The sequence below is a fragment of the Miniopterus natalensis genome, chromosome 4 (assembly GCF_054644295.1).
Source record: "Miniopterus natalensis isolate mMinNat1 chromosome 4, mMinNat1.hap1, whole genome shotgun sequence".
NCBI classification, from domain to species: Eukaryota; Metazoa; Chordata; class Mammalia; order Chiroptera; family Miniopteridae; genus Miniopterus; species Miniopterus natalensis.
Window position 1 is genome coordinate 43,532,284 of NC_142084.1, and position 27,468 is coordinate 43,559,751.

Genomic DNA, 27,468 nt, shown 5'->3' on the forward strand with positions numbered 1-27,468 from the left:
ATGAGAAATCTTCATAGTGAGCCATATTTACTTTGGCTGAGTTTTTTGGAGAGGTCCTTAAAAATTATTGAGATCCTTGAGGTCCCCAGGAAAGGGTCTTGGGGAACTCCAGGTTCCTCAACTACATTTGGAGAATCACCAATCTAGACAAAGTTATAGTAATCAAGACAGCATGGTACTGGCCCCAAAACAGACACATAGATCAATGGAACAGAATGGAGAGCCCAGAAATAAACCCATGCCTGTATGGTCAATTAGTCTATAACAAAAGAGTCAAGAATAGAAATGGGAAAAAGATAGTCTCTTTAGTAAATGGTGTTGGAAAACTGGACAGATATATAGGAAAGGTGAAGCCAGACTATATTTTCTTACACCATTTACAAAAATAAACTCAAAATAGATTAAACACTTAAAATGTAAGACCAGAAACCATAAAACTCCTAGAAGAAAACATAGACAGTAAACTCTTTGACATTGGTCTTAGAAATACCATTTTGCATGTGTTTCCCAGGCAAGGGCAACAAAAGCAAAAATAAGCAAATGGGATTAAATCAAACTAAAAAGCTTTTGTATAGCAAAGGAAACCATCAACAAAATGAAAAGGCAACCACCTGAATGGGAGAAGATATTTGCAGATGATATATTCGATAAGGGATTAATATACAAAATATATAAAGAACTCATATAACTCAACCTAAAAAAAAGAAGCAGTCAGATTTAAAAATGGGTAGAGGACCTGAACAGACTGAAAAATATTTTGGCAGAACATTAACTTTCCTAATTCCTAGAGCTATGAACTTCATAAACTGAAGGTAAACTGCATAAATTTAATCCAGTAAGTATTATTGCACAATAACACTAAAATAAGCATTAAAGACATGGTCCTTAAAAATAACACAACCATTCTGAATTCTTTACACTTTCCTAACGTCGTTTTTATTCATATTTACTCCACTGGAAGTTAAAAACTCATATAACTATATATGTAGTTGGTTTTCCTTTGTGTTTTTTATTAAATATCTCCTAACATTTTGTGATCATTGTAATTGATTCAAATAGCATATTAAGGTACTCTTATCCCTACTCACACCCATCAGGCTGTAATCAATGTGCGGACACTTCCTCTTCATATTAAGACAAAGAGGAGACTTCAGGTACACTCTAATTGCTATACTTTCTCCAGACTTTAGTACTTCCCTTTTGTTTAGGATTTTTCTTTTCTTTTGTTAAACTGAAAAAGTGTTTTTGCTAAGTAGTACATAAACATGGTACCAAATTAAAAAATGAAGAAGTGTGCACAGTGAAAACAAGTTTCCCTGCCCCTCGTCCCTGGCCACCCAGCGCCCCTCTGCTGAGGCAGCCACCTGAGTCCTTGTGTGTCTTCACAGAGCTCACCTGTGCGCTTACAAGCATGTAGAGTAACACGTTCCTTTTCACTTCTTACACAATGGTGGCAAATTCTACTTGCTGTTCTGTACATATCCTGGCAGCCTTTCCATATCAGTACATTCAGAGCTGTGCCTTTAAATACAAATTGTGACATAGCATTCCACTATACAGAAGTCCCCTCATTTATATAACCAGACTGTTGCCAGTGGATACTTAAGGTCTTTCTAATTGTGTACTGTCTAAACAGTCCTACAAAGGATGTCACTCTTCTTGAAGAGGTGTTAGTGGTTAAGAGAATGCATCTGGGTCAGACCATAGGATATCTGTGTGACCTTGATTAGATCAGTGCCTATACCAATCTGTGCCTCTGTTTCTTTATCTATGAAGGAGGGTAATATAGTTACAGATTTAAAGAGTTAATGGTGTAATGTATTTAGAATAGTACCTGGTACTGAGAAGTGCTCAATAAGTGTCAGTTCTTACCATTATTCCATATGCTGTTTTTTAAGGTGAAAGCATATTTGTAGGGTAAGCACACAGAAGTGGTTTTGATGATCAAATTTAATTTTGTAGGTAGAACACCAGTGCAATTCCTCACCTGAGGTGCCTGAGATACACCCATGTTTACTTCCCTAGGTCACCTCTTGGTATGTGTGTAAGCCTGGACCTTGATTGCATACTTACTACTGAGGCCCATGCAGTGCTGCTTGAGAGGGAGAGATTTCAAGTTAAATCCACCCCCCTGAAAATTTCCAGTATTTTTAGAAGGTCTTGCTTTTTATTTTTGTCCATATAGTGTTTTATCTTGATGATAAACTGATCATAACAATAATATATATGTGAGTGGTCGACTACTTTAAACCAGTAGGTTTTTATTATGTACTTCTAGAAACTTTTACCTACTCGTGGATGAGAAAATGTAGTCATTTAAATCGTAGTACCATGTGAGAGGGATTATTATATTTACATGTAAGAAAGTCTTACATTACTTTTATGTTTATAAAAAGTAAATGTAAAATTAGAACTTCATAGTCTTAGGTTACCACATAAGTGCTGCTATCATTCCCCCTACCTGAAGGCAGGATGCCTTTATCGTTAGCTCGAGCACCGGTGGTTCTCTCCCTTTCTGTCATGTCCTTAGTACCCAGTAGGCCTCTAACTCTCCATGGCCTGTTTCTTAGACTGGCGAAGGAAGGTGCTGCGTCCTGATCGGCATAGGATCATGTCCTAGGAGACCAGGAGTTTGCTGACTTTTGAGCCTGTTACTAAATTATAATAAATGCCAATCATTTTTTACCTCTGACAAGTCACCTTGTGGTCCTTTGGGTGGGAGAGGAAGCGCTTAGCCAGCCATGAAATTTGTAAGGCTCCGAGGCCTGAACTGATTATTACTCAAGAGCATGATTACCCTGAGGCTGGAACGACCCCCAAGCTGCCAAAACAGAACTTTCTGTTATCACTGAAGTTGCAGAAGCCTCACAACTCTCTCTTCAGTGATACCTTTAGAGTTGGAACTGGCCTTTGCCTCAGCTTTGGGACTCTTTGTGGTTTTACCACGAATGCATCTTTAAAGTGGCTTTTAACCTTTTCTTGGAAGGGGGGCAATTTATGGACCCTTTATAGAACTGGCTGAAAACTATAGCCACATCTCTTTAGAAAAATCTTCCCACAGTTGATGAGACTCATGGATATATGTAGAATTACATTGTTACTTGACTCATTGCACTTACTGCGTCGTATGCCATGCATGGATGAGGAACATTTTCGAAAAGGTCGTCCTCATGTCATCTTTATTACTCCTCAGGTTGCATATCTGAAGATTTTCACATGAAGGCATTTGAAAGACTGCTGGTAGGAAACTAATTCTGATGGACACATGTATAAAGACAGGTATTAGACTAAACAGCGTAACTTCCCAAAGATCCTTCCTTTTCCAGAGGAAGTGACCAAAACATGCTGGTCATACTACTAAGATTATATTGATTGATTGGGATGTTGGGGAAACTTCCCCCAAGAATGATCCAGTTTTCATTTTCAACATCTCTATCCATGTGGATAAGAAACTTTTCTGTTCAGTCACTCATGAGCTCATGCCTCAACACTTGCTATAATTTTCAAAAGCTATAATTTTTACATTCCAAATCCTTGCCAGCAGTGGTTTAGTTTCTTAAGTAGCATTAAAAATTAAAGTTCCCGAACAAATTTCAGGTATGAATTTGAATATTAATTTTAATTTTTCTCTTCTGCTCATTCTGTTTATCAGTCAGTTCCCTGGCAGTTGGGTATGACCTAGTTGGCAGCCTGATCCAGTGAAATGAAGATGTGAAACAAGGTGGAATTATTTCAGGGCATTAACAGTTTTCCTTAGTCTTGTTACTCATTTGAAGTATGCCTTTATCAAAACCTGAAACCATTTGGAATATACATATTGAGAGAGCTTTCTTCATGCATGGTGAAATTCTTGAGAATTTTTCTGTGAGTGAACTGGTGACCTACACTTGGAACAAAACAAGATGCTATTTTACTGAAACTGTGGACAGTGAACCACGAAGGGGCCAGAGTCAAACTCTATGGTACCCTGGCTAGTGACTCGGTTGGTTGGAGTGTCATCCTGTACACCAAAAGGTTGTGGGTTCAGTTTCCAGTCAGGGCACATACCTAGGTTGAAGGTTCGACCCCCAGTTGCGACATATACAGGAGGCAGCTGATTGATGTTTCCCCCTCTCTCTCTCTCTCTCTCAAATCAATAAACATATCCTTGGGTGAGGATGAAAAACAAAGCTTTATGGCAAGTTGAGGGAGGCTCAGGACAAGGTCCGGGAGAGTCAGGGCTATTAGATGCTTTCTTTATTTTCCACAGCCCAGCATTGCCATGTGATATGAGAGTGAGAAAGAAAAGGAAACTGGGCCAGAGGATTAGAGCACAGGGAGGACTTAGGTTTAATAGGATTTTATTAGGCTTTAAGTTGAGGTTGTCTGAGATAGTTTGACCCAAAATGAATTCCCTTCACTGCTCTCAGTTGTAAGAGAGGGCACAAGGTTCCCCTCTTTCAGATGTTCCCAATATTTGAAGATTCTTCACCCTTAGATGTAATTTTGCATGCTAAGCACTTTACAGTAGTAGACTTTTTGTGTGTTTAGTAGCAGCCAATTCAGGGCATTCCAAAGTGCATTCTAAAACAATGAGATTTTTATACTGGCGATTGCTCAAGAAACCAACCAACCACAGATTCGGTTTGTTTGTATATTTAAGATGATTGATTCCTGTGCTTTGGGTTCCGTAAGTGAAATATGCTTCAATAGAAAAAAAGTGTACACGTAGAATCCCATTTACAGCTAGAATTCTTGGGAAGGTTTTTGTACAATGGCCATTTAAGGTGACCTCTTCCCAGTTAGTATCACAGTTGCAATAAAGAACGTAAAATAATGACTTTTGAGCTAGAAGAGACCTAAGAAATAATCATTTAATCCTAACTACTCACCTAAGTGAGGTTCCAAACCAAGAGCCCCATTTTTTACTGAAGGTGTCACAGCTGATTAGAGCTGGAACCAGAGTCTTGGGGCCTTTTCTCCCAGTTCAAAGCTCAAGTCTCCAAGTGGGGACTTTAAGTTTTCTGACTTCCACACTTGGAAAACCAAGTTAAAAACTCTTAGCCATCACCCTTTGTCCCCCACTTTAAATCCACCTAAACTCTCCAACCATTTCCACAAACCAACCAGAGAAATATCAGGTGGGAAGAAGGAAAGGTGGGAAGGGAGCCTGCCATGTCTTTCCATCGAGGTCAAGACATTATCTCTGATTCGGTAGCTCACTATGAAAAGACTCGGCTTTGCTTCTCTTTTTTCTTGAGGCCTCACCTGACCTGTGTTCTTCACCTTTCTTCTCCTCTTGCTCCATCAGATCCTTTTTTTTAAAAAAATCTTCAAATTCTCCATGTTCATTGGTTCCTTCCCATTAGGCCTGCAAATGTGATCACTTTTTCCTCAATAAAAGTGTTCTCTTAGTTCTGTCTCCCTTTAAGGTGGTCATCCATTTCTTTCCCTTAAGGAATTTTTAATAATTTGTTTTTAAAGGATATTGTATTGAAACATAAAATAATTGAAGGATGGTATGAGATAATGTAGAATTAAATGCCAAAATGTTTACATTATAAGTTCAATCTGTAGTGAAAGAGATCTGTTAACATATAGCCATTCAGGGACTCTTTCAGGAAAAAAAATGTAATTTTGACACATTTATAGCTCTCCTAAGAATTGTAGATTTTGAAAGAGTCTGAAATTAGATATCTGTTTATTTGGGAATGAGGTTGAAGGAATTTTTACATTGGAAGGGGGTGTGATCTAGATAACTAGAATCTAAGCTTTTATGACCATATGGTGTCTTATAATTCTGTGATGTGGAAGCATATACTTATGCTTTTTTTACAGTCAAATAAAAGATATCATATACTTTCCAAAAAGGGCAAATAAAAATACATATAACTTTTATGTCAGTTACCTCCGTCTCCAACAATTTAATATAATTTTTCTTTTCTTTATTGATGGAAAATATTTTTATATATAGTATTGAGATGAATAAATTGATGACCAGTAATATTTTTGGAAATAATAGTTCTGTCTTTTCAGTATAGAATTTGTGATGATACATCAGGTTGTTATATACGTTTTGTGTTGTTTTTTTTTTTTAAATCCTCACCCAAGGATATTTTTCCCATTGCTTTTCAGAGAGAGTGGAAGGTGGGGGAGAGAGAGAGAAACATCGTTGCGAGAGACTCATCCATTGGTTGCCTCCTGCTCACGCACTGACCAGGGCACAGATTGAGCCCTTCAGTCCACAGGCCGATGCTCTAACCACTGAGCCTAACAGGCTAGGGTATCTATATGTATTTTGATACATGCCAGAAAACTCAACAACCACACCACAAAACCACATGCAACCCCTGTCGGAAAAAGAGCCCTTTGGGTATTTTTTGGTGTTGGTGGTTTGTTTGAAGAAAGAAAAAAATCTTGCTAGGCCTAGATGGTTTATAGAGCTGTCTCTTAGGCATGAAATTCGAGTTTATGTGCATGTGTGTATTTATGGGAAGAGCGGGCTGACTGTGTGCCAAGAGCGGCCAGCGCTGCCAGCTTCAGATGCCTTAGGCTGAAGAGGGAACAGGACGAGCCAGGGGAGATGTGTTTGATGTCGGGCTTGTCACACGGCACACACTCCAGCCACTGCAGCCTCTTTTACCCACTCGCAGCTTTTGCTCAGTTTTGTCCTCTGTTTTTCACTTGGGACTTTTAGTTGTGATCCAAAAGTTAAATAAAAAGTTTAGAACTGACAAATGCAAAAAAGAAAAAAAAGTTAAGCCTGATAACAGGCAAAGGCAGAATTATATTGGAAATCTTGGTGCTTGAGGAAATAGATCCTTATGCGTCTCTTAAATATGATGCAGTGTCTTCCTTTTGGTTTTATGTTGCGTGGGGACATGCCTGTGCTTTAATAGTCTAGCATGGGGATGAGAGTGGAAGAGTGGAAATATTCAGCCCTTTGGTCTCTGGGTGTGTTTAGGTAGCATTTTCACTCGTAGGATCTTCTGGTATCGTGGTTTGTTCTCAAATGCGGCTTGCTCGCCTTGCCTGACACACCTCCTTTTCTCCATCTGTGGTTTCTGTATTCATGACACGTTTAGATTCTTCAGGCATCTGCTTCAAAAGTGTGATCGGATGAGCACCAACCGAGATGCACTTTTCCCAGAGAAGATCCAGATTCCTTAAGGGAATAGGGTTGGGGATTCTAGCCAGCAGAAAGGAGAAGACGGTTTTCTAGAAAGAACACTGGATTGGGGATCAAGACTCTTATATTCTATTACCATCAAAACTAACCTGTAGCCCTAGCCAGTTTTTCTCAGTGGTTAGAACATCAGCCTGCGGACTGAAGGGTCCCGGATTCGATTCCAGCTGAGAGCACATACCTCGGTTGCAGGCTCGATCCCCGGCGCCGGTCGGGGCAGGTGTGGGAGACAAACAATGTGTCTTTCTCACATTGATGTTTCTCTCTCTCTCTCTCCCCCTTCCACTCTTTCAGAAAAGCAATGGAAAAAGTATCCTCAGATGAAGTTTAAAAAACAAACAAAAAGCAAACAAACAAACAAAAACTAACTTGTAGATTTATGACCTTAGCTAAGATATTTATCTTGTCTGCAATTCAGCCTCACTCTCTGAAAGGTTTCATGTAAAGTCCCTTTGAGAACTAACTTAAAGGACGTTAGAGAGCATGTGTCTGATTTTAATTTAGAGGCAGTTGGTATGATGTATATTCCCCTCAAAGCTCTGAAGGAGAATCTGAGAATCCTAGAGCTGGAGGGAATCTCAAGGAGTCTTCTACTTTTTCAAACCTTTGGGATAAAGCAAAATATTCTGATTTTCTTTATTATCATCATTATGTCATCTGAATAAAAGATCTGGATGTTTTTCACAGAAATATGTTTAGGGCAATGAGGAAGTTGAGTCAGAACTTCCTCATTGCCCTATTCTATCTCTTATCACTTAAAGCAAAGCTGCATGCTGAAATGCTATCTATATGGGCTAGCCTGTAATCAAAATGAGGGTAAGAGGCTGGCAGCGGGGTCACAAGGAATGGTGGGGGACCACGGGACTGTGGGGACTGGGAACACATACCCTGCATGCTTGGGGTGGCCACTCTTAATTTTCAAAACACCAGATGAGCCCAAGAAAAAACATGCCTCAGTGCAAAGGGCTGTGGTTGGCAGTGAACAGTGTCTTATTGAAAACAACAGTTTTGTATCCTTAGCACTTCTACAATGGGGAATTCACCAATTGAAATAATAAAACATAGTCATAGAAGACATGCACAGCTGTTTCCCTCGGGAACGTCATGTGTGCAGTCCTCCCCCTGACAGGCCTTCCTCTTGTTATATACCTTAGTCTTCTCCCATTCTCCGTAAAAAATGTTTCTTCAGAATTATTAGTTCTTGCAAGTTTTCTGTCCTTACGTCCTAACATTTTTAAAAAGCTCCTTTAATGATGAATGGTTAGCCTCCCACCCCCCAGCAGAAGCACTTGTTTTGAATATCCCTTAAATATTTTCCAGTGTTGAATTCCACTCCCCACAAAGAACTTGACCCTTAAGTCTAACTTGAATCATCACCTGAAGCCTTGTTTCTTTTTGTTTGTTTGTTTGTAGGAGGAACAGTTGATCAGTGCCCTCCTTGTAATACCCTTCAGAGCCATCGGTTGAAAATAGCCGTTTTTGTTTTTCTTTTGGCACGGTAAGTTTGGAAATTTTATCATGGCTTTATTTTCCAGTGCTCTGATAATTACAGTGTAATTACCTTTCTCTGATCTCTCTCCAATCTGTACACTAAAAAAATTGTATTTTGAATGGCACCCAGTCCTTTTACGGGCTGTTCACACCGGTGACATAACACCGCTGTGTTCTGTTGTCAGAGAGTAAGCGCCACACAACTGGATCCTACCCGCTGTTCTCCGTGTGACCTCAGTGCCTTTTTTCTCCCTACGGGGAGTCTGTTGCTGTCAGAGTTTCTTCATATTTTATCCATATAATTCATTTTTCATTTGTAAGTGTCCTCTATCTTGTTTTTGATGGATCATTTCTCTCTGATTTATCAAGGTTACTTGGAATTCTGTTATTTTTCAGAAAATCTAGAAACCTTCACTTTGTTTGTAGCCACCAAGTGACTGAGAATGCTCTCAGTTCCATTATGAAAGTCATTGATTAAAAAAAAAATTCAATAATATTGGACCCAGGAGTCTGTGTGCTGTTTTATAACTACCCCAAGTTTCATCAAGCCATTTATTTCTGTCACTATTAACTAATGGTTTTCCTGTTTCTGGATGTTTTTAAACTCCACAGACATTGTTATCATAGTTTCTTGCTTGATTATAGCAACTAGATTTGAGTGATTTAGCATTATAATCTAGGGGGTTGTGGTTGGCATTATTTTTTAATTTTTAGTAGTAAGGTGAGAGAACACAGGGAAGCCTTTAGATTGAGTAGGAATGTCTATTTTGTAGATGTTTTGTTCTGTGTTGGGCTTTGCAAATTTGTCTATGATTTGATTTAAATATAGTAGTCAGTGTCCTATTCAATATATGAACATAATGAGATGCATTTTTTGTTGTCATTACAGGTTTTGGAGGGTGACAATGAAATGTGAAGAAGTTACATTTCTTATGTGATACTTGAAAGTTAGTGACTGCTTACGAAATATTCATGAAAATTAAATATGACTTAGAAGCACTGATCTATGAAGGTTTATGATGTCATCGGTTGCGACAGAAAACAAACTCCAGCAGGCTGTGAGCCTGCAGGGAGTTGACCCAGAAACATGCATGATTGTATTTAAAAACCACTGGGCACAGGTAATGTATGAGTTCCACCTTCTCTGCTGGTCTCGAGGCCTCCATCACCCTGAACCAGGGCTTCCTACCTCTGTGAAAGGTAACTGTGCTTCCAGAGACAGGGAGGAAAACCCTTTTAGAAAGGAAGAAAAGCAACTTTCTCTTCTTGCTCTTTTAGAATAGGTATCTGGTTAAAACCCCTGGTTTTCAACAAAAGCAATTAGAGAGCACATATGTTCCTCAGATGTTTTTAGAAGAACAGCAGTCGGCCTTCAAGTGGGTTTGACCTCACCTTCTATACACTGGGTCGTGTTTACATCCCCTTGCTCCCCGTTGTCGCTGCCGATTTCCATCCAGACCTTGCCCTCTCACAATATGAAGGCGCACATTTATTAGATGTTTACCAAGTGCTCTGCCAATTACTTCAAATGCCTTATATCATTTAGTCTTTTCCACAAACCCATAAGGCAGTTAGTATTAGCTTCCTCATTTTACAGACGAGGAAATGGAAAATTATAGAGGCTGAGTAACTTGCTTGAGGTTATATAACTAGCTAGTTTTCAAGCAAGTACTTAGATCTTGGTCTCTTGACCTCAGTAGTCTGCCCTTTTTCAGGGTGGCGGACCAGTGTGATTTAAGGAAAGACAGTACCAGGTGTTGTCTGAATTCAGTCCAAAGCTGATTATAGATGTTTTTTTCTTAGTCACTTTGGCTTCTCCATGACTTCTCTGATCTGCTCGCATGGATAACGAAGGGTTGAATGTTCAGAAAATTTACCAGCTCACCCTTTTCCTCAGGTTGTTTACAAGCAGTAAAATAAATAAAATTGGCATTCTTTACTGCTTGTCCAACATTACACTCCCAGGTGAGCTGGTAAGTGGCTATTTATGTGACAGTTTTTTAATGACTACCCAGTTCCTTCCTGTGGCCGGAAAGAGCACATGGGTTAAAGCACTGAGCCTGTAAATCACAGCAATTATGGGGGACACAGTTTAGATTTAAAAACAAAATCAATTCTGCTTCTGGGCCATTTACACTTTGTAGTTTCTTGTCACCATCCAGTGGAAAGCTTCTAAAATTTCTTATGCATTTCTCATTCTCTGACTTTTTACCGTTAGAATCTTAATGGGTTTTCTCTGGATAGTAAGGGCACATCTGCTTTAGCGAAGGGAAGAAAATAATTCAGGAATCTTCCAGGTAATAGAATAATGACCTTTGGCTTTGTACTTTTATAAGGATTTTAAAGTGCTAGCTCCAAAGTGGGCTGTTAAACCCTAAGGATGTGCCCAATAGGCTACTGTGTGTAAGAATATCTTAGAAGCCCTATTTCTATCTTTTAAAATTTCCTATGTTGTGTTTATAATGTACATAATATATTCATATATTTATATGTATATACTTGTTAATTTAATTATTTTCCTCATATTTTTATAACTATTAAGAGTGCACAGTCAGATGTTTTCTATTGAGGACATTTTCAGCCTTGGTCATTTCATTTGGTGGAAGAGTACCATTCTAATATCATTCTGTGCTCTGAGCCCCATCTTGTTTATTTGTTTGTGTATAATACCTTTGACTGTAATCATTCCTGCTGGGGTATCTGCGATGTGATCTGTTTATTATTCTGTACCCCTCTTCAAAGACACGCTATATCATCAGCCTCTTGAGTTCATGGAGATGAATCATTTGCCCTTTCAGATGCTGTCGTGGGCAAGCCTTCTTCAAAGTCGTTGGCGTGCTGTTAGAATGTCTTAACTCAGGAAGGTGTGACAACGCTTTCACACTGGTGAAGGAGCAGATATCGGTTCCAGAATCATATTACTCATTTCCATATCCAATATGAATGACTTCAGCATTAGCAGACATTTGGGTTTTCTAAAGCATAGCACCCTCTGTTTAGTGCAGAAAAATGTCAAGTTGAGGGTAAGGATAACTTTGAGAAGATGGTGTTTAGTTAGGAAACACTTCTTTTGCAGAGTGGGGACACTCTTGGTCTGGCTGTTTCAGCCATTTATTTAACTTTGGTCAAGTGTTTTACCTCTTTAGTCTTGACTTTTCCTTTTTAACCAACCTGGAAAATGTCCTCAGTTTCTATTTCCAAAGGCTCTTGAGGGCCTTTCTGTTACATTTATGAATAAAAATTGCTTGTTGAAGAAATTCATGTGGATATCAATGTGATTATTGTTGAATGGGGATTTACTGAGTCCACACTTCAGGTATATTACTGCAGGCATCACAGATGGGACACAGGCATGTATGGGCCTTGGTCTGGGCTTTTAAAGAATGTAGAAGTTAATTTGGATGCCAGTGTGAGACACATTGTTATAAAATGAATAATAATGATTACAGGAATTAAGCCAAGGGAAAGGACTATTATGGATGGAAATGGAGGCTGTGAGATTTTGCTAGCATGATGGAGGGAAAAGAAGGTCTTGATGACAGAAAAGTAAAGAACACCTTAGAGAAGGGGTATTGGTAACAAAAGCTCAGCTTTGGCTTTTATTGGATGGTAAAAAAGAGCGAAGAAGTCGGGGCAAGGAAAGGGTGTGGGACTAAGCATGCGGTAAGGAATGAGACCTTCCATTGTAGGAGTAAGTGCTATTTATTTATCGTTTTGGAGTTTCATACGTTAGCTCTTTTCTGTGAGTTGTTCAGGCTGGGGGTAGAAGAAGAACAGGTGCAGAGGGTTGGGAAATGAGCTAAAATCTGACAAAGTCCTGTGACTTGAGTGGCTGTAGTCCCTGGGTTCCCCCAAGGCAACCCAAGGAAACCTGTGAGGCCGGTAAGAAGCGTGGCAGAGACAGAGCTGGGTGGCAGGGTTTTATTTACTGAAGCGTTCATTAGTTGGCAAGCGCAGCACCTTCCACCCTGGGTGCGTCTGCTTGTTAGCACACTGCGGCACAGGCTCAGCATGGTTAACACGCATCAGACAGGTTCTGTTCTGCTCTTTACTAATAGCTTCTTTCCCAGACCTTGATTTGAAAAGCACACTTTGATGGGGGTGGGGATCCGCTTGCCCACCTGCAACTAGCTGCGTCAGGGACAGCTAGTTATGTAACCAGCCATCAGCTAAGGCAGTCTGTGATTCAGGGGGTTTCCAGGGGGAGAGTCCTCGATTGGCCCAGCAATGCACTTGTGTTTCCAAACTGTTCACTGGGTCCAGTGATCTCATGACATCCCCCAGATTTGTTCCATAGTGAACATTCAGGAATAGTTGCATTTCTAATAGGGACTTTGGAGAATCCAGGCTGTAGGAAGTAGCCTCTGGCCTGTACTTCCTCTCGCTTGAGATGCCATCTGGCATCGTAAGTTGCCAGAGCAATGAATGTAAAACCCAGATCTGTCTGGACCATTCCTTTAGTTGGACATTTCAGTGGCATCCCAGCTACAGACCAGAATGGCACATAGGGTTCTTTATGTCCTGGCCTCTTTCACTCCTCATCTCTCATTGAGTCTCCAGAAATACAAAATTACTTGGAGTCCTTAGTCACCCCCACTCCTGGGCAGTGGCATCATGCGATTTCACGCCTCTCTGCCTTAGGCACTTCCTCTTCTTTCTGCCTGGAATATCCCTCCCCCTGGTTACACGCCTCTCCTTCTACAGGACTCATTTGGGACATCATTTCCTCTAGGAAACCTTTCTGTCCTCTTTTACTCTCCCACTCTGTGCTCCAACAACATCCCGAGTGTCTGTCAGACCTACCACCTTTTGTTAATGGGACGTGCACAGTATCTTCTGCCCAACCTCGTGATCAGAGACCATTTGTAGTTCACCTACATCTTCAGTGCCAAGAAAAGTGTAGGCATTTTGTAGATTTCAATAACTTGTTGAACTGAAACACAGGAGATACGAAATACAACTTTAGGAGAGCTAGGTGACTTAGGAAACAACTTTGAATATACACTAATATTAAAACAGTGTATAATTTGCTACCAGTAAGATCTTTGAACTTGTATATAATGGTCAGTGATCTGGAAGAGAGTGTGTGTGTAATTTTTATAGTAGTCCATAGGAACAGCTTATCGTCCAGTAGACTGTTGTTTTTATCTCTTGCCTTTGCTTCTTTGCTTTTGAATGGAAGAGAGAACAAGAAGAAGCACTGGTTCACCAGATAATAAACGATTTAACTGTATTGCCATATGAACCTCCCCGCCCCTCCCCACACTAGTTATTAATGGCACAGTTGTACTTTGTGAAGCTTCATGGACCACGCTGTACTCATTCATTCTCCACCTCCTTTTAAGCACTGAATCAGTATTCGTTGTCTACTTAGAGGCAGGAGAACAGGGGCCATAGGTTATAAAAAAAAAATCAATTAGAAATGCACATTTCTTTGTGCTTCTAGTCAATAGCCCAAAGCATCCCCTACCACTCTCAGTGTGCAAAAATAAGCTGTTATACAGTTTTTTTAAGCTGAGAAAATTTCAGAGCTCAAATAGAATAATACCAGCTGATGAAGAAAAGCTGGTATGTTTAACAGCCTTTTTCTTCTAGGAGATGGTGGGGATAGGAAACACTGTATCATCTAGGTTAGTTAAGTCAGATGTGTTCCCACAATACTGTAATGAAAAGTAGATACTAGGTTTTAAGTATAGTGTCTTGTGTAGAGCTCCAAGCAGCCTGGCTCTACTGAAAACGTGTAGAGCACTTACGCATGGATTTGAGGTGAGCACTTCAGTCTGTTCCCCGTGACACTCCTCTTACTCTGTTCATCTTCATTCCTTTGGTCTGTGCCTTGTCATAGAATCAGTGACAGGGAGAAATTAAGTCTTCGAGAGATGAAAAGTTGGAAAGTATTAGAGAACTCTGATTAATCTTTATATCGCCGTAAAGTGATGTTAACATTTAAAAAATTTGTATCTCTCTTAGCTTTTCAAGTAGGTCTAACACTTGAACCTAGAAAGTACAGCAGAACAAAAGCTATCTTTCTTTAGGGGGCCATGCTTCTGTTAGACTCTCAAGTGGTTGAACATGGTGAAATGTCAGCAGCTCTCCCGTTGTGTGCTCGGTGATGTCTGTTTTTGCTGTGGTTGAAATTACAGTGTTCTCTGGAATATTATTATATAGATCACTACTCTTAAGTCCTTTCCCTAATACCTAAATTTAAAAAAAAACATAACTAATTTAGTGTTAGTTTATGATGTTCCTAGCATGTTTCTGTATTGCAGTAATTATTGGACTGTCTTTGGTCCCAGGGAGGGATGGCATGTGCATGTAGCTCCTGCTTGATCCTGGGTTATCCCAGATTTAAACAAGCCTCTGGAGTTCAGGACCAGAGCTGACATTAACCAACTTGTGCAAGAATATATGTTGTTATTTATGTTATCATGTTACACGAAAAGAAATGACTTAGTAAAGGTCTCCCGTGGGAAGAGATGTGCAAGGAATAACCCCGACTGAAAGACCTGCTGTTAAATAATGAACAGGGACCAGGTGGAAACTTACTTTCACTGTAGTTATTTGGTACATTAAGTGGAATTTGCTTAAGACTGCTAAATCCTGCCCTTCTTCTATGTGATGGAAAATGTTGCTTAGTAACTTGGTTTTTTCATGACGCCACTTTAAATTAGCATTCCAGAGGATTTGGAAGTGTGGGTTGTACTTTTGTGACTTTCTTGAAATAACTAGGCTCTAACCAAAGTAGCATAAATAATCACCTATATAATAATAGAACAATGTTATAGTGAAGTCAAGACCAATCTCCTGAGAGAGAAACATTTGTGTTTAGTAGAAAGAATAATCATTTGTTAGCTTGAGGTGTGAGTATGTGATTTATGTAGATCTTTTGATTCTTGAAGCATTTGAGCTGTCTATTTAGAATTTGTGAATATTTGAAATTCAGGCCCATTCTCATTGACTTATGGGGGCCATCATTACAGCTAAGGATAGGAGTAGCTGATACTCTTTTAGGAAAGAAATATGCTACTTGCTCATCTTATTAAGTCCCAATAATCCTAATATATAAGGTCAGATGACTTTGAAGTTAAGATTTAACTGGGTTAGTCAGTTGATAATTTGTATACCATTGTTCACACTATTGATTTTTTATTTGTTTCTTTTCAGAATTGTGGTAATTTACATGTGGATCTATATGGGATCTGGGCTCATGATTCACACACACACACCAGCTTGTACTTGTTAAAGATTGTAGATCAACACATGCCTGGCTGTGATAATCAAAACACTTACAGTGTAATTTCTGGTCTCAGCTGGTTTACTCACTTAATGACTGTGGACTTTATCAGGGGCTGATTAGTTTTTTAAATGGTATTTGGAGCCTAACCAAGTGTACTTGTTTAGTAAAGGAAATACTTACAAAATGTATTTTGCTTGCTTTTACTGTCTTCCCTACTTGGATCCTTCCAGCCCCCTTAATTGTGATTTCCTCCTGGAACTGAGTCCCCGAGACTGAGAATATATATAGCTGAGAAGAATCCAGGGCTGGGAAATCTGAGGCAAGGTTGAGAGTATAAGAGAGAAGATACAATCAGAGAATGGCAAGGCCTTGGGATGCTGCTGTGAGCAGTATGGAATCATGAACCCACAGGACTGGAAGGGCAGAGTTGATACATAAATGAAACCAGGCAGCAAGCAAAAGTCAGGGACACAGGAATATTCGAGTTTGGTGGGCACAAAAGGGAAAAATAAGGAAAATTCCAGATCACATCAGGAATCAGTCTGCAGAAATTGAAAGAGCTATGACACCATCTGGGCAACAAATTTGGAACATGAGAGCTGAAGTTCTTGGGCATTTCAGTGAAAGTTGTGCTCCAGCCAAGAAGCTTGTTGAGGCATTCCCTGTTAGGACAGGAATGGGGCCTAGAGTGTGGGCCCCCATAGCCCACATGTGGGAAGCTGGTCATGGGTGTGTCTGCCTGGAAGGGGAAGGGAGGTGGTCTGGGAAGGTCCTGACACCTAAGGAGAGAGGTTAAGGACATGTGGCAACACAGGCATAGTCAGCGCTTTGCTGGGCATTGTGTGCTCCATGACTCACAGGCCTTGGTTGTAACACACCTATCTTCTAGGCAGTAAAACCACCCCTCGGCTGGGAATGAATAAAGGGCTCTTAATGGTTCTGGTCCATTCCAGATGATCAACAAACCTTATATCTCCATAAGTTTTTATAGCTCTGTTCTCATGTTCCTCTGCCCATTAACCCAGAAGGCAGTGTAGAAGAGCTACACTATAAAGATGCTTTCACTTAAAAGCTGCTCAATAGTTTGCATTCTATATAAAAATCTCAGTTCTCTTTTTTAGGTTTTTCATAGCAAAAAAAAAAATGTATTTGCAAAGAAATACATTGGAATAAATAATATAAATGAAGGTTAATTCATGAGAAAAATGTAGCTCATGTGTATAGTTTTGGTGTGTATTATATATATATATATATATATATACACATTTAGTTATATAAGATATAATAAATACTACATGCATGTATATAGTATAAATACATATGCATAATTTATATTGCTCAGGAATTTCTGAGGATGAGATTTCCAATTATTAATTGTTTTTAACTCAGTGTTTTGGTCCTTTTAAAAAACATTAGTACAAAATTAGTTTGTCTACTTTTATTATTATTTGTATTATGAAGTTAGATCAGTTTATAAGAAAGAACTAATTAACCTGACAATCTCATTTATATCTTTTCATATTCACTTCTAATCATACATCTCTTTGTCAAATATTTAGTTTTTAAATTATTTCATGCATACATTTGCAGGTAATTATATGATTAACTTAGTGCTTATTTTTAATAACTTTATTGTATGGCAAGCTAACACTTTTATTATAATTATCTTATTTTTGACCATTTGGGTCAATAATATTTTTATTTTTCATTATTAAAAATATCAGCGTGAACATTTTTTAACAAATTATTTTTGGATTGTTTCCTTTAGGCCTTCTGCCCTAGTGAGATTAACAAGCCAAAGGGTAGGAACAATTTTGTAGCTTCCATACATATTGCCAGGTTGTTTTCCAGAAAGACTGAACTAATTTACTGTGCCACTATGGATGTAAAATGAACAGTCTCAACTTTATGCAGTTTATACAGTCTGAGCACACATGAGGAGCATAATTACATTTCCACCCCAAGGCCTAGCTGTATATATAGCTCTCATAAGTAAACTTAGTGTGTGGACTTTGAAATTATAGAACTGATAAAGCGTGTAGCTAATTTGTTCTTCAGAATGTGGAGCCTTGAAGTTAGGACTTTGGGGCTAGAGAACATGCTGTGTTGAGGTGGAGCCCCCTTTTGGACAAGTGTGGTACTGTGATCTCTGTGAGATGTCACCAAGGCCAGAGCAAAGGGAAAGGACAGTCAAGTCCCAGCATTTCTGCCAGTGAGGTTATCAGGCCTTTGAGGAATTCTGGCCAGCTTCTTGGATTTTAGGAAGGGTGGGGCACTCTGAAGTCAGTGTGCAGTGAAGGAAAGGGGATGTCCAGTGGGTGCACTGGGGCCACCAGTCATCAAGCTATGTACCTTCTGGGTAGCTGCTAACTGAAAGCCTTTCTCATTGAAAATTTCAGCTCAAAGGTGTTGGGTGATTTTTTTCCTTTGACAGCATTATTAATTTTGTAATGGAAGTGAATAGAGATGATAGGTTCTGTAGAATTCTGTTCATTCTATAAGGTTTGAACTTGTCTATAAATGTTCCTTTGCCCTGTTTCGAACAGGGGAGAAACTTAGAACTTTCCCTGAGAAACAAACTTCTGATTGCTCTCATGCATGCCGACATAGCATTGTGCCTTTGCCAGCTTCCCCAGTGACTTGCAAAAATTCTGTAACCTAAATACAGAATATGTAACCACACGTTACAGAACTGGGCCAGGATGGTACTACAGAATCAAACGTATTTCACGTAGCATGCAGTTCAGAAAGGCAAAAAGGAATGAAAATAAAATCATTGGTGTTTGAGTGCTTAAAAATGATCATGTGGATACATTTAAAAAGAAGTGAATGAATATTATAGAAATTCCAGGTCATAAAGTAACATGGGAATTGAGATAAAAATTGTCTTAGTTTCCGGGTCCCGAAGCAGAAGTCAGTATAGATGGGCAAAGAGAGGCAGGAAGCATTCACAGACCAGCAGTGGTAAGGGAGAGAAACACCAGGGCTGACACATGACCTGACTAGGGATTTATTCATTTTTTACTGTCAATTGACTTTTTCTTTTTGGTGGTAAAATATATATAGTGAAGTTTCCCATCATAACCATTTTAAAGTGTATAATTCAACAGCACTAACTACATTCACAATGTATTCAACCGTCACCACTATTTCCAATATTTTTTCATTACTTCAAACAGAAATTCTGTACGTTAGGGATATATTTTGTAATTGGTTTTCTCAGAACTTTCTCTGGCTTAAAGAAATGCAGACATATGCCATATGTTAGGGTTGATTGTGCTGGGTGTGTGTCTTTTGTTCACCAGTTTCCTAATGTTGCTTGCTTGGCTGAAAAGGGTGCCCATCCAAAGTAGAGGAGGGAAGGATGATGTTCTGTCAGGGGCATATGAGGAGCTGTGTTCCTCTGCTAAAGTCTCCAAATCAATGCTATTTATAGGAGAACACAGGCAGACTTACTTATTTAATGTGTTTTAAAATGAAAAAGCAAGCCCAACTGGTGTGGCTCAGTGGTTGAGCATTGACCCATGAACCAAGAAGTCATGGGATCAATTCCTGGTCAGGGCACATGCCCAGGTTATGGGCTTGATCCCCAGTAGCGGGCATGCAGGAGGCAGCCGATGTTTCTATCGATCCTTTTCCTATCCTCTCTCTAAAATCAATAAAAAACCCTATTTATAAAAAAATAATTAAAAAGCAATATTCTTGACAGTTTAGAAAAAAATTTAAGAACTTGTCATCATTTGAACACAAAAACGGTTTCTATTTTTATTTTTTTCAGTCTTTTTTTCACCTGTTTTTGACATACTTGATCATGATGAATCTAAATATCTAAAAAATAGTGATATTTTTTCATCTAAAATATCACTTGCAAGTTTTCATTTTGCTCAAGTCTTAATAATAATAGGCCCAGAAGTGCATGTAGCTTAATTTACATAACCATACTACTTTCTTTGACAGGTTGCCAAAAATTATAACTGTTAAAAATGAGCATCTTCAAACATTTTCTTTCTATAGTTTAACCCCTTCATTTTATTCTTATGAGTGAGAGAGAGACAAACACAATGCTCACATATATCTTGTTGTGGGCCATGGCTCCTGTATCTTCTGTGAAGGTTTGGTACAATCAGTGGTGTGTTTTTGTCATTATGATAGACATCAGTTGGATGAAAACTGTTTGGTCTGGTTACAGGTTGTGAAGATCCTAGAGAAGCACGACCCCTTGAAGAACACCCAGGCGAAATATGGATCCATCCCTCCAGATGAGGCCAGTGCAGTGCAGAATTATGTAGAACACATGCTCTTCTTGCTGATTGAAGAACAAGCCAAGGATGCTGCAATGGGGCCAATCCTGGAATTCGTGGTCTCTGAGAACATTATGGAGAAACTCTTCCTTTGGAGCTTGAGGCGGGAATTTACTGATGACACTAAAATCGAGCAGCTAAAAATGTACGAGATGCTGGTCACTCAGTCGCATCAGCCCCTGCTGCACCACAAGCCCATTCTGAAGCCCTTGATGATGCTGCTGAGCTCTTGCTCAGGGACAACCACCCCTGCCGTGGAGGGGAAACTGGTTGTCCTGCTCAATCAGCTCTGTTCCATCCTTGCCAAAGATCCATCCATCCTGGAACTATTTTTCCACACGAGCGAGGACCAAGGGGCGGCCAACTTCCTCATCTTCTCCCTTCTGATTCCCTTCATTCATCGAGAGGGGGCCGTGGGTCAGCAGGCCCGGGATGCTTTGCTTTTCATCATGTCCCTGTCCGCGGAGAACACCGTGGTGGCCCAGCACATCGTGGAGAACACCTACTTCTGTCCAGTAAGTCCCCCTCTTTGCCATGCTTTTCACCCACTCCTCTTTTCCTCTCTTGTGCTAATGAGAAATACTTTATTATTCCTTTTAAGCAAGTTGTACTTGGCATCTTCTATGGAAAGATATTTATAGGAAATGTTTTGGAGGGACCAGGGCAGCCCTAAATTGACATGCTATTTGGCTGAGCAGTGTCAGCTCAAAATAAGCCAACAGAAAACTACACGTGTTACCACATCTTGGTTCATTTCTGTTGGGTTAGGAACTATTTTAATTTTTCATAAGAACATGTCCTGAACAATTGGTAAGACCTGCACTTTCTATATTTGTAGCTTCTGAGGTTTATTGTGCACCAACGGATCACGGCATGTGGTGAGGCCCATCACTGCTGGCTTCACAAATTAATTTGTTTCTCAGCAAGATAATGACCATAATTGTAGATACAATTTAAAAAATACATCTTTACAGTTGGAGGTAGCAAGAAATACTCTATTCTGTATAGTTTCTTAATCATTAGTATGGTGAGAATTAAATTGTAAGGTCCCTTGCAGATGTTTGAGTAGCCCAGGTCCAATCCCAGTTCCAGAAAATAACGGGAACTGTCTGGGACTCTTAAGATGCCTTAGGGCTCTGGTTATTATTTTGGTGTTAGTGTTGTCTTTTTTTTTTTTTTTTTTTAGTGTTGTCTTTGGAAGGGGGATTTAGAGGACAGATTTATATCTTCTTCTGGTTTGTCAGTTGTGTTGGGCAACAGCTATTTTTATTTTCCCAACTCAGTGAACATTTCCAGTTTATTTCCATTGTCTGTTTCTTTTTACCAGCTGCATTGTTATATTTCTTTGTACACTATAGTGCCTTGAATATGCCTGATTCTGCTGGCAGAGTGTATAAGACCATAAGTAAATTTTTTTGGAAACAGGCCAGGCAAGTTGACATAAGTAGGTTAGATTCATTGTTAATTAACACTATATGGTAGTTTTTGACCAGAGGTGAGGGCACTTAAAGGGCATTTAGAAATATATGTGGGTGTGTTTGGTTGTGATAGGGACATGCGGTGGCTGGGAAGGAAGGTCAACTGCCATTTAGTGTGAGGGGGCCAGGGGTGCTTAATGTCCAGTAGTCTGTGGAATGGTCTTGCCCAGTAAGGAATTGACCAGCTCAAAATGCTAATAGCAACCCTCATGACTAATACGTATTTTGCTTTGAGGTTCAAAAGCAGTAATCTTTATACTACTAAATTCCTACTTCTACTAATAAACCAGGGTCACCTCATATCTGGTGAATATGTATTTCAGGGCAAACAAGTAAAATTTTTTGAAAAACAAATTGCAGTTAAGAAATTCAGGGTGCCAAGTATCTCTTCCCTTCTGGGTTCTGACCAGTGGAATAAGAAATTGTACAAAGATTGATAGTCAAATGGGAAGTAAAGAACTGATTCCACTCATCTGTGCCAACATATTAAATTTCCCTTCCTTTGAGCTCTCTGAAAAACGATGTTTATCTTTTAATAAGTGTTTACCTCCACAACATCGCTCATATCCAGCTCCTTTTCTTAAAAAGACATATTTTTCTTGATTTCAGAGAGAGGAAGGGAGAGGGAGAGAGAGAGAAACGTCAATGATGAGAGTCATCAACCAGCTGCCTCCTGCCTGCCTCCGACTGGCGATCGAGCCCACAACTGGGGCATTTGCCCTGACTGGGAGTCTCCTGGATCCTCGGTCAATGCTCAGTTGCTGAGCCGCGTATATCCAGCTCCTTTTCATTCTCATTCCTACCACACCCGTTTCTAGACCCTAATGTGTCTCCCTGCTTCCTTAGCATCTACCAAACTCACCTTCTTACATTGTCAGATTAAACTCCTAAGAGAACTCTGATTTTCCTGTTTCATTGCTTAAATTTCTTCAAGAGCACTCCAAACAGGTATAGCAATTGTGGTAGGCAGAATAATGCCCCGCCCCCTCACAGCTGCCTACGTCCTACTCGAACCTGTGAACATGACTGGTAAGAGACAGAGTTAGGATTTGAACCTGGGAAGTCTGATTCAAGGACCCGTGTACTTAACCACTACCTTGTGCCTAAGTAATAAAATACAAAGACTGACTATAAAACACCAACCATAACAAAAAGATTGGAATTAACAAAAAACACAAATTGGGAGATGTTTGCAACACACAAAACTGTAAGTGATTGGTACCCAAAATATACAAAATATTTGTAATGCTACAAATTAATAAGAAAATGATGAAACAATGCATTAGAAAAATAGGCAAAGAGTTTAATGGACAATTCCCAGAAGACACCCAAAGCCCATAAACATATGAAATTATGTGCATCTTCCCTCACTTTAGAAATGCAGTTCAACCCACAAAGAGATACCAGATAATGCTCATCTGAGTGGCTAACTGTTGGACATCTGGTAACACTAAGTGCTGTCAAGGGTGTGGAAAACAGGAACTCTTGAAAATGTAAATTGGTGCAATAAATCAGGAGAGCAATATGGCAATATTTAATAAAATTGAATATTTGTGTGCCATGTAACCCTGCATCTTCTAGGTATTCCCCCTAGGGAAGTCTGGCACATGTTTGCAAGGATACACACATAAAGATATTCAGTAGAATACTGATTTGAGGAAGAGAAAAATAGAAATATATTAAGGGAAAGATAAATAAACTGGTTTGTTCTAAATCAGTGGAATACTACTCAGCATTCAAAATGAACGAATCACATGTATTAGCATATAACTATATCCATATGTGTGAATAACTGTAAGTCTAAAAACATAAGTAAAAACAAAAAGTTACATATAGTTTGTTAGTATTTACATAAAATTTACATGAAGTTTTAAGACACAGAGTCTTAGTGTATGCTGTTTTTTTGAATACATATGAATACAGTACAAAAACCAGTATAGGAATAATATGTACTCACTTCAAGACTGTGGTTACTTTTGGGGGTGAAGGAAGAAGAAGGGATAGTAATGGGATTTAGCTCTATTTGTTATGTTTTATTTTTTTTATAAAAGTATAGAGTGCCTTGAAGAAAAATGATGGGCAAATACTAACACTTGTTAAATCTTGGGATGGTTCCTATTTTGTTTTATGTGTTTGTAATATTTCATACTTAAACATTTAAATTTGTTAGGACTAGAATGGAGCATATTTTAAATTGCTTAGATTTTCAGTTATATTTTAAGCAGATTTTACTGAGTAATTGTTGCTTTTATAAAAACGTGTTTTCAAACACTGTACAGTTTATTAAAATTGGAGGAAAAACTCTGTCTGCAGCTGACCTTATTTTCTAGAATGGATCACAGAGCTTCATTGTGTTAAGCTGCCCCCTCAGGATGGATCCCATAATCTCATTTGTACCCAGTTTTCTATAATTAAATCTGACAACATAATTTTTTTAAAAAGGGGGTCCTCTTTATGTTGAATATAAAAGTGTATTCTATTAACCATCCAGCTAAGGACCACAACTGACAAAAAGCTTTCTGTAATTAGTATGATTGTCAAAGTGTGTTAGCATCAGGCGTTGGGAAGAGGAATGGCTCTTTCAGGAAACTAGACCACTTTTGGAAACTCCTGTGGTCACAGTTGATAGGAGGAGCTTGCTGGTTCCTTTGCCTCTTATCTCGAGATGCACTTTTCCAAGAAAAGGACCATCAGGATACTCTAGGGAATAATTCAGTGCAACAAATGTTTGAGGAATCTAGGACCCTGTCTTCTTTGGAATTTTTAAAAACAAATATTGATGATTAAGCCCTTGTCACTTGTTACGTATTGGCAAAAGTAGAAAGCAGCCTATACATTAATTCAGAAATGCAAATTGAAATAAGCAACCTTTAGATACACAGCCGCAGGTAGAACATTATTTATCCCATATCTAAAATTTATGAGGCTTTTTATGTTGGCAAGGTGTATCAAATGGTCCCCACCAGGTGTTCTGCTGCTAGCTTCAGACTAAAGCCATCTGCTAAAAATCTTTTTGTTCTTGCTAAAATTAACTGGGTACTGTTAGATGTTTCTGGTTAAAGATGGCCCTTCCCTGACTTGTTTTGTGCTCACCTTTCTTGCCTCCAGTGGAGACATTGTTGTGCGTCAACCATGATGGTCATCTTTTCACATGCATTGTTTTCTTTAATCCCCTCAGCAACTCTGTAAAGAAACTGAACCCTAGAGGACTTAATCACTGCCTGTCAATGGCAGAGTCAGGCCCAGCAGCTGCCTTAGTTCCACACTAAAATCCATGGTCTCAACAGCTATCGTGCTTATACCGCTTTCAGGGAGGTGTTGCTTTTTAAATGATCTGTTATTCTCCTTATAGTTTTATGTGGTGGTTATTTTCTTTTAAGGAGACTCTTGAGAGAAAATAAATTAAAAATATTGGGTTAATACTTAACGTGTTAGGAATAAATACGTTTTATAATTACTTTTGTGTGGCCAGGATCAATGAACGGCTAAAATAGTGGATGGGCATTTTATTTTTAATTAGCTATTGAATGTCTATGTATTTTTAAATTAAATTAAAAATGAAACTTAAAAGTAAATAGATTGTGCCAGTAAGCTCTTGGAAAAATTATCTACAAACTCGTTGTTGCCTCTCCTTTTCCCTTGGCCTGTCCCCACTGCACCCTCAGTATCCCTTTGAGTAGCAGTCGTCATTCTTGCGTTTATTAGTTTATCATCTGTCTTCTCTCTTTTTTTTTTTAAATATGTCTTTATTGATTTCAGAAAGAGGAAGGGAGAGGGAGAGAGAGAGAAACATCAATGATGAGAGAGTCATTGATCGGCTGCCTCCTGCACGCGCCCGACTGGGGATCGAGCCCGCAACCCGGGCACGTGCCCTGACTGGGAATCGAACCCCGATCGCCTGGATCCTAGGTCAACGCGTGAGCCACGCCCGGCCGGGCCGCCTGTCTTCTCCATTTCACCTAGTCTGACCTGTTCACTTCGCTTTCTCCAGCACCTGGGCCATCGTCGATGCTCTAGAAATATATGTGGGTGGGGCGAGTGGCTCTGAACCCTGAGCAGAGTCCTAGAAAGGATATAAATATTGAGCAATAAGGACTTAGAATCTTGTTCCTAAGACTATGCAACACTCTTTATTCTGCAGAGTATGTTCTCCCATGCTTCTTTGCCTGAAGGACATAGCAGAGACGTTCTCTAGCCCCACGTATAGTGGCAAGAACGTGGCAGTTCTCCGTGTCCGGCTGCGACACTGCACTGTCCTGTATAGACAGGCTTCTGTTCCCATCTTAGCCATGCCTTTTCCAAGAATACTCTTTTAAAAAAGTGAATATTAGGTATGTGTTATTTTTAATTACTGTCACTGATGTATGTAATTTGAAGATTAATGTTGCTGTAATTATATTGATATACTAAATAGTTATTCCCAGCTTTTTAGTCAGACAAATTAAGCCTGTCTTTATGAATTCATCTTCAAAGCCTCAACATGGTTAAGGAATCGGGCATATGCAGAATTCAAGCCTTTGTTCTGTGGTTAATTTAGTGTGAGTTAGCAAATGTAATTGATTTTTAAAATGTGGCATCAAGGTTAGATTTCCCTTCAAGGAGAGCTTTTGGTTTCTGTTCTCTCTCGGTAGAGGTTTCTAATTTATTACAGGCAACTCACTTGGGTCTCATTTGAAACTGGAATTAAAGTGATTGGTTTGGGGATGTTGAGAAGGAGATAAGTACTTTAAATAGGGGACATTCTCCTTTGGGACCCCAGGTGCTCTGATTATGAAAAAGAGGTAAAGCCACTATCTTGTTTACTGTTGTATTTTCTGTACTCACCCTAGTACCTGGCCTGAAGATGCTCAGTAATGAGAGAGTGAATGAATGAGTGAAAAGTGGTCACTAGGAAACAGAACAGAGAAGTGAATATAAGCTTTTGATTTCTCAACTATTGAAATGGTTCATCTGTTTCTCTCACTGCCCTTCCTACTCCACTGTGGGCTTCTACTCCACATGACCCCACCCACACACCCCCTTCCCGTAGCATCATCTGGTTTCTCTGCTCTAAGACCTTCGGGTCCTCATTTCTCAGGCCAGGCCTGGCCTCTGTTGTTGAGCTGAATGTGTTACTCATGGGAAGTACTGCTGGCCTCTGATATTCCACATACTTGCCTGCACAAATCATCTATACCTCCACTGTGGACTGGACTGAACAAGTGAGACCAGGTGAGATGGAGAAGATAGCCAGCAAACTAATAAACGCAGGAATGACAGTTGCTACACAAAGGGATACAGAGGGTGCTGTGGGAACAGGACAAGGGTAAAAGGAGAGGCAGCGATGAGTTTGTAGATAATTTTTACAAGTTCAGCATACCTGGACCCACACCTCCTCTGACTTTCTGTTTCTGATGCCAGGCACTGTGGGTTATTTTGTAATATCTCATCTGCTTAAATCTCCCTTCCCTTCTCTCTCTGGTCTGTGTGGCTTGAAGTACCATCTACAAATGGATGGTTCCAGATCTCCATCTCTAGTCCAGATCCCTCTCCTAAGCTTCAGCCGCACACAGCTGCCTACTGGGCTCTCCAATGGGATGTCCCTCAAGATCTTTATCCTGGCCTACAAAACCCTGCAGGGTCTGACTCCTGCTTACCTTGCTGGGCTCTTTCCACCTCTAGTTCTACACTCCATTAGTACTGCACTTAGTTCCTGGAAGATGCCATCTTTTCTTTTTCCTTTGAGCTTCCATACATCCTCTGCTAGAATAGTCTTCCTTTCAGCACTCTTTTCTGGCCATCTACTGTTTATTCTTC

At 39.6% G+C, this 27,468-nt stretch overlaps 1 protein-coding gene across 1 annotated transcript in view; it reads left to right on the top strand.

Annotated features, from left to right (window-relative positions):
* FHIP1A (FHF complex subunit HOOK interacting protein 1A) overlaps positions 1–27,468 on the top strand; it is a 190,921-nt gene that overhangs the window by 99,052 nt on the left and 64,401 nt on the right. Inside the window, exons 3-5 of the mRNA XM_016211211.2 lie at positions 8,579–8,663; positions 9,546–9,777; positions 20,083–20,709. Of these exons, the coding sequence (XP_016066697.2) occupies positions 9,673–9,777; positions 20,083–20,709 (732 nt within the window). The 5' untranslated portion in view covers positions 8,579–8,663; positions 9,546–9,672. The remainder of the gene's footprint in view (positions 1–8,578; positions 8,664–9,545; positions 9,778–20,082; positions 20,710–27,468) is intronic.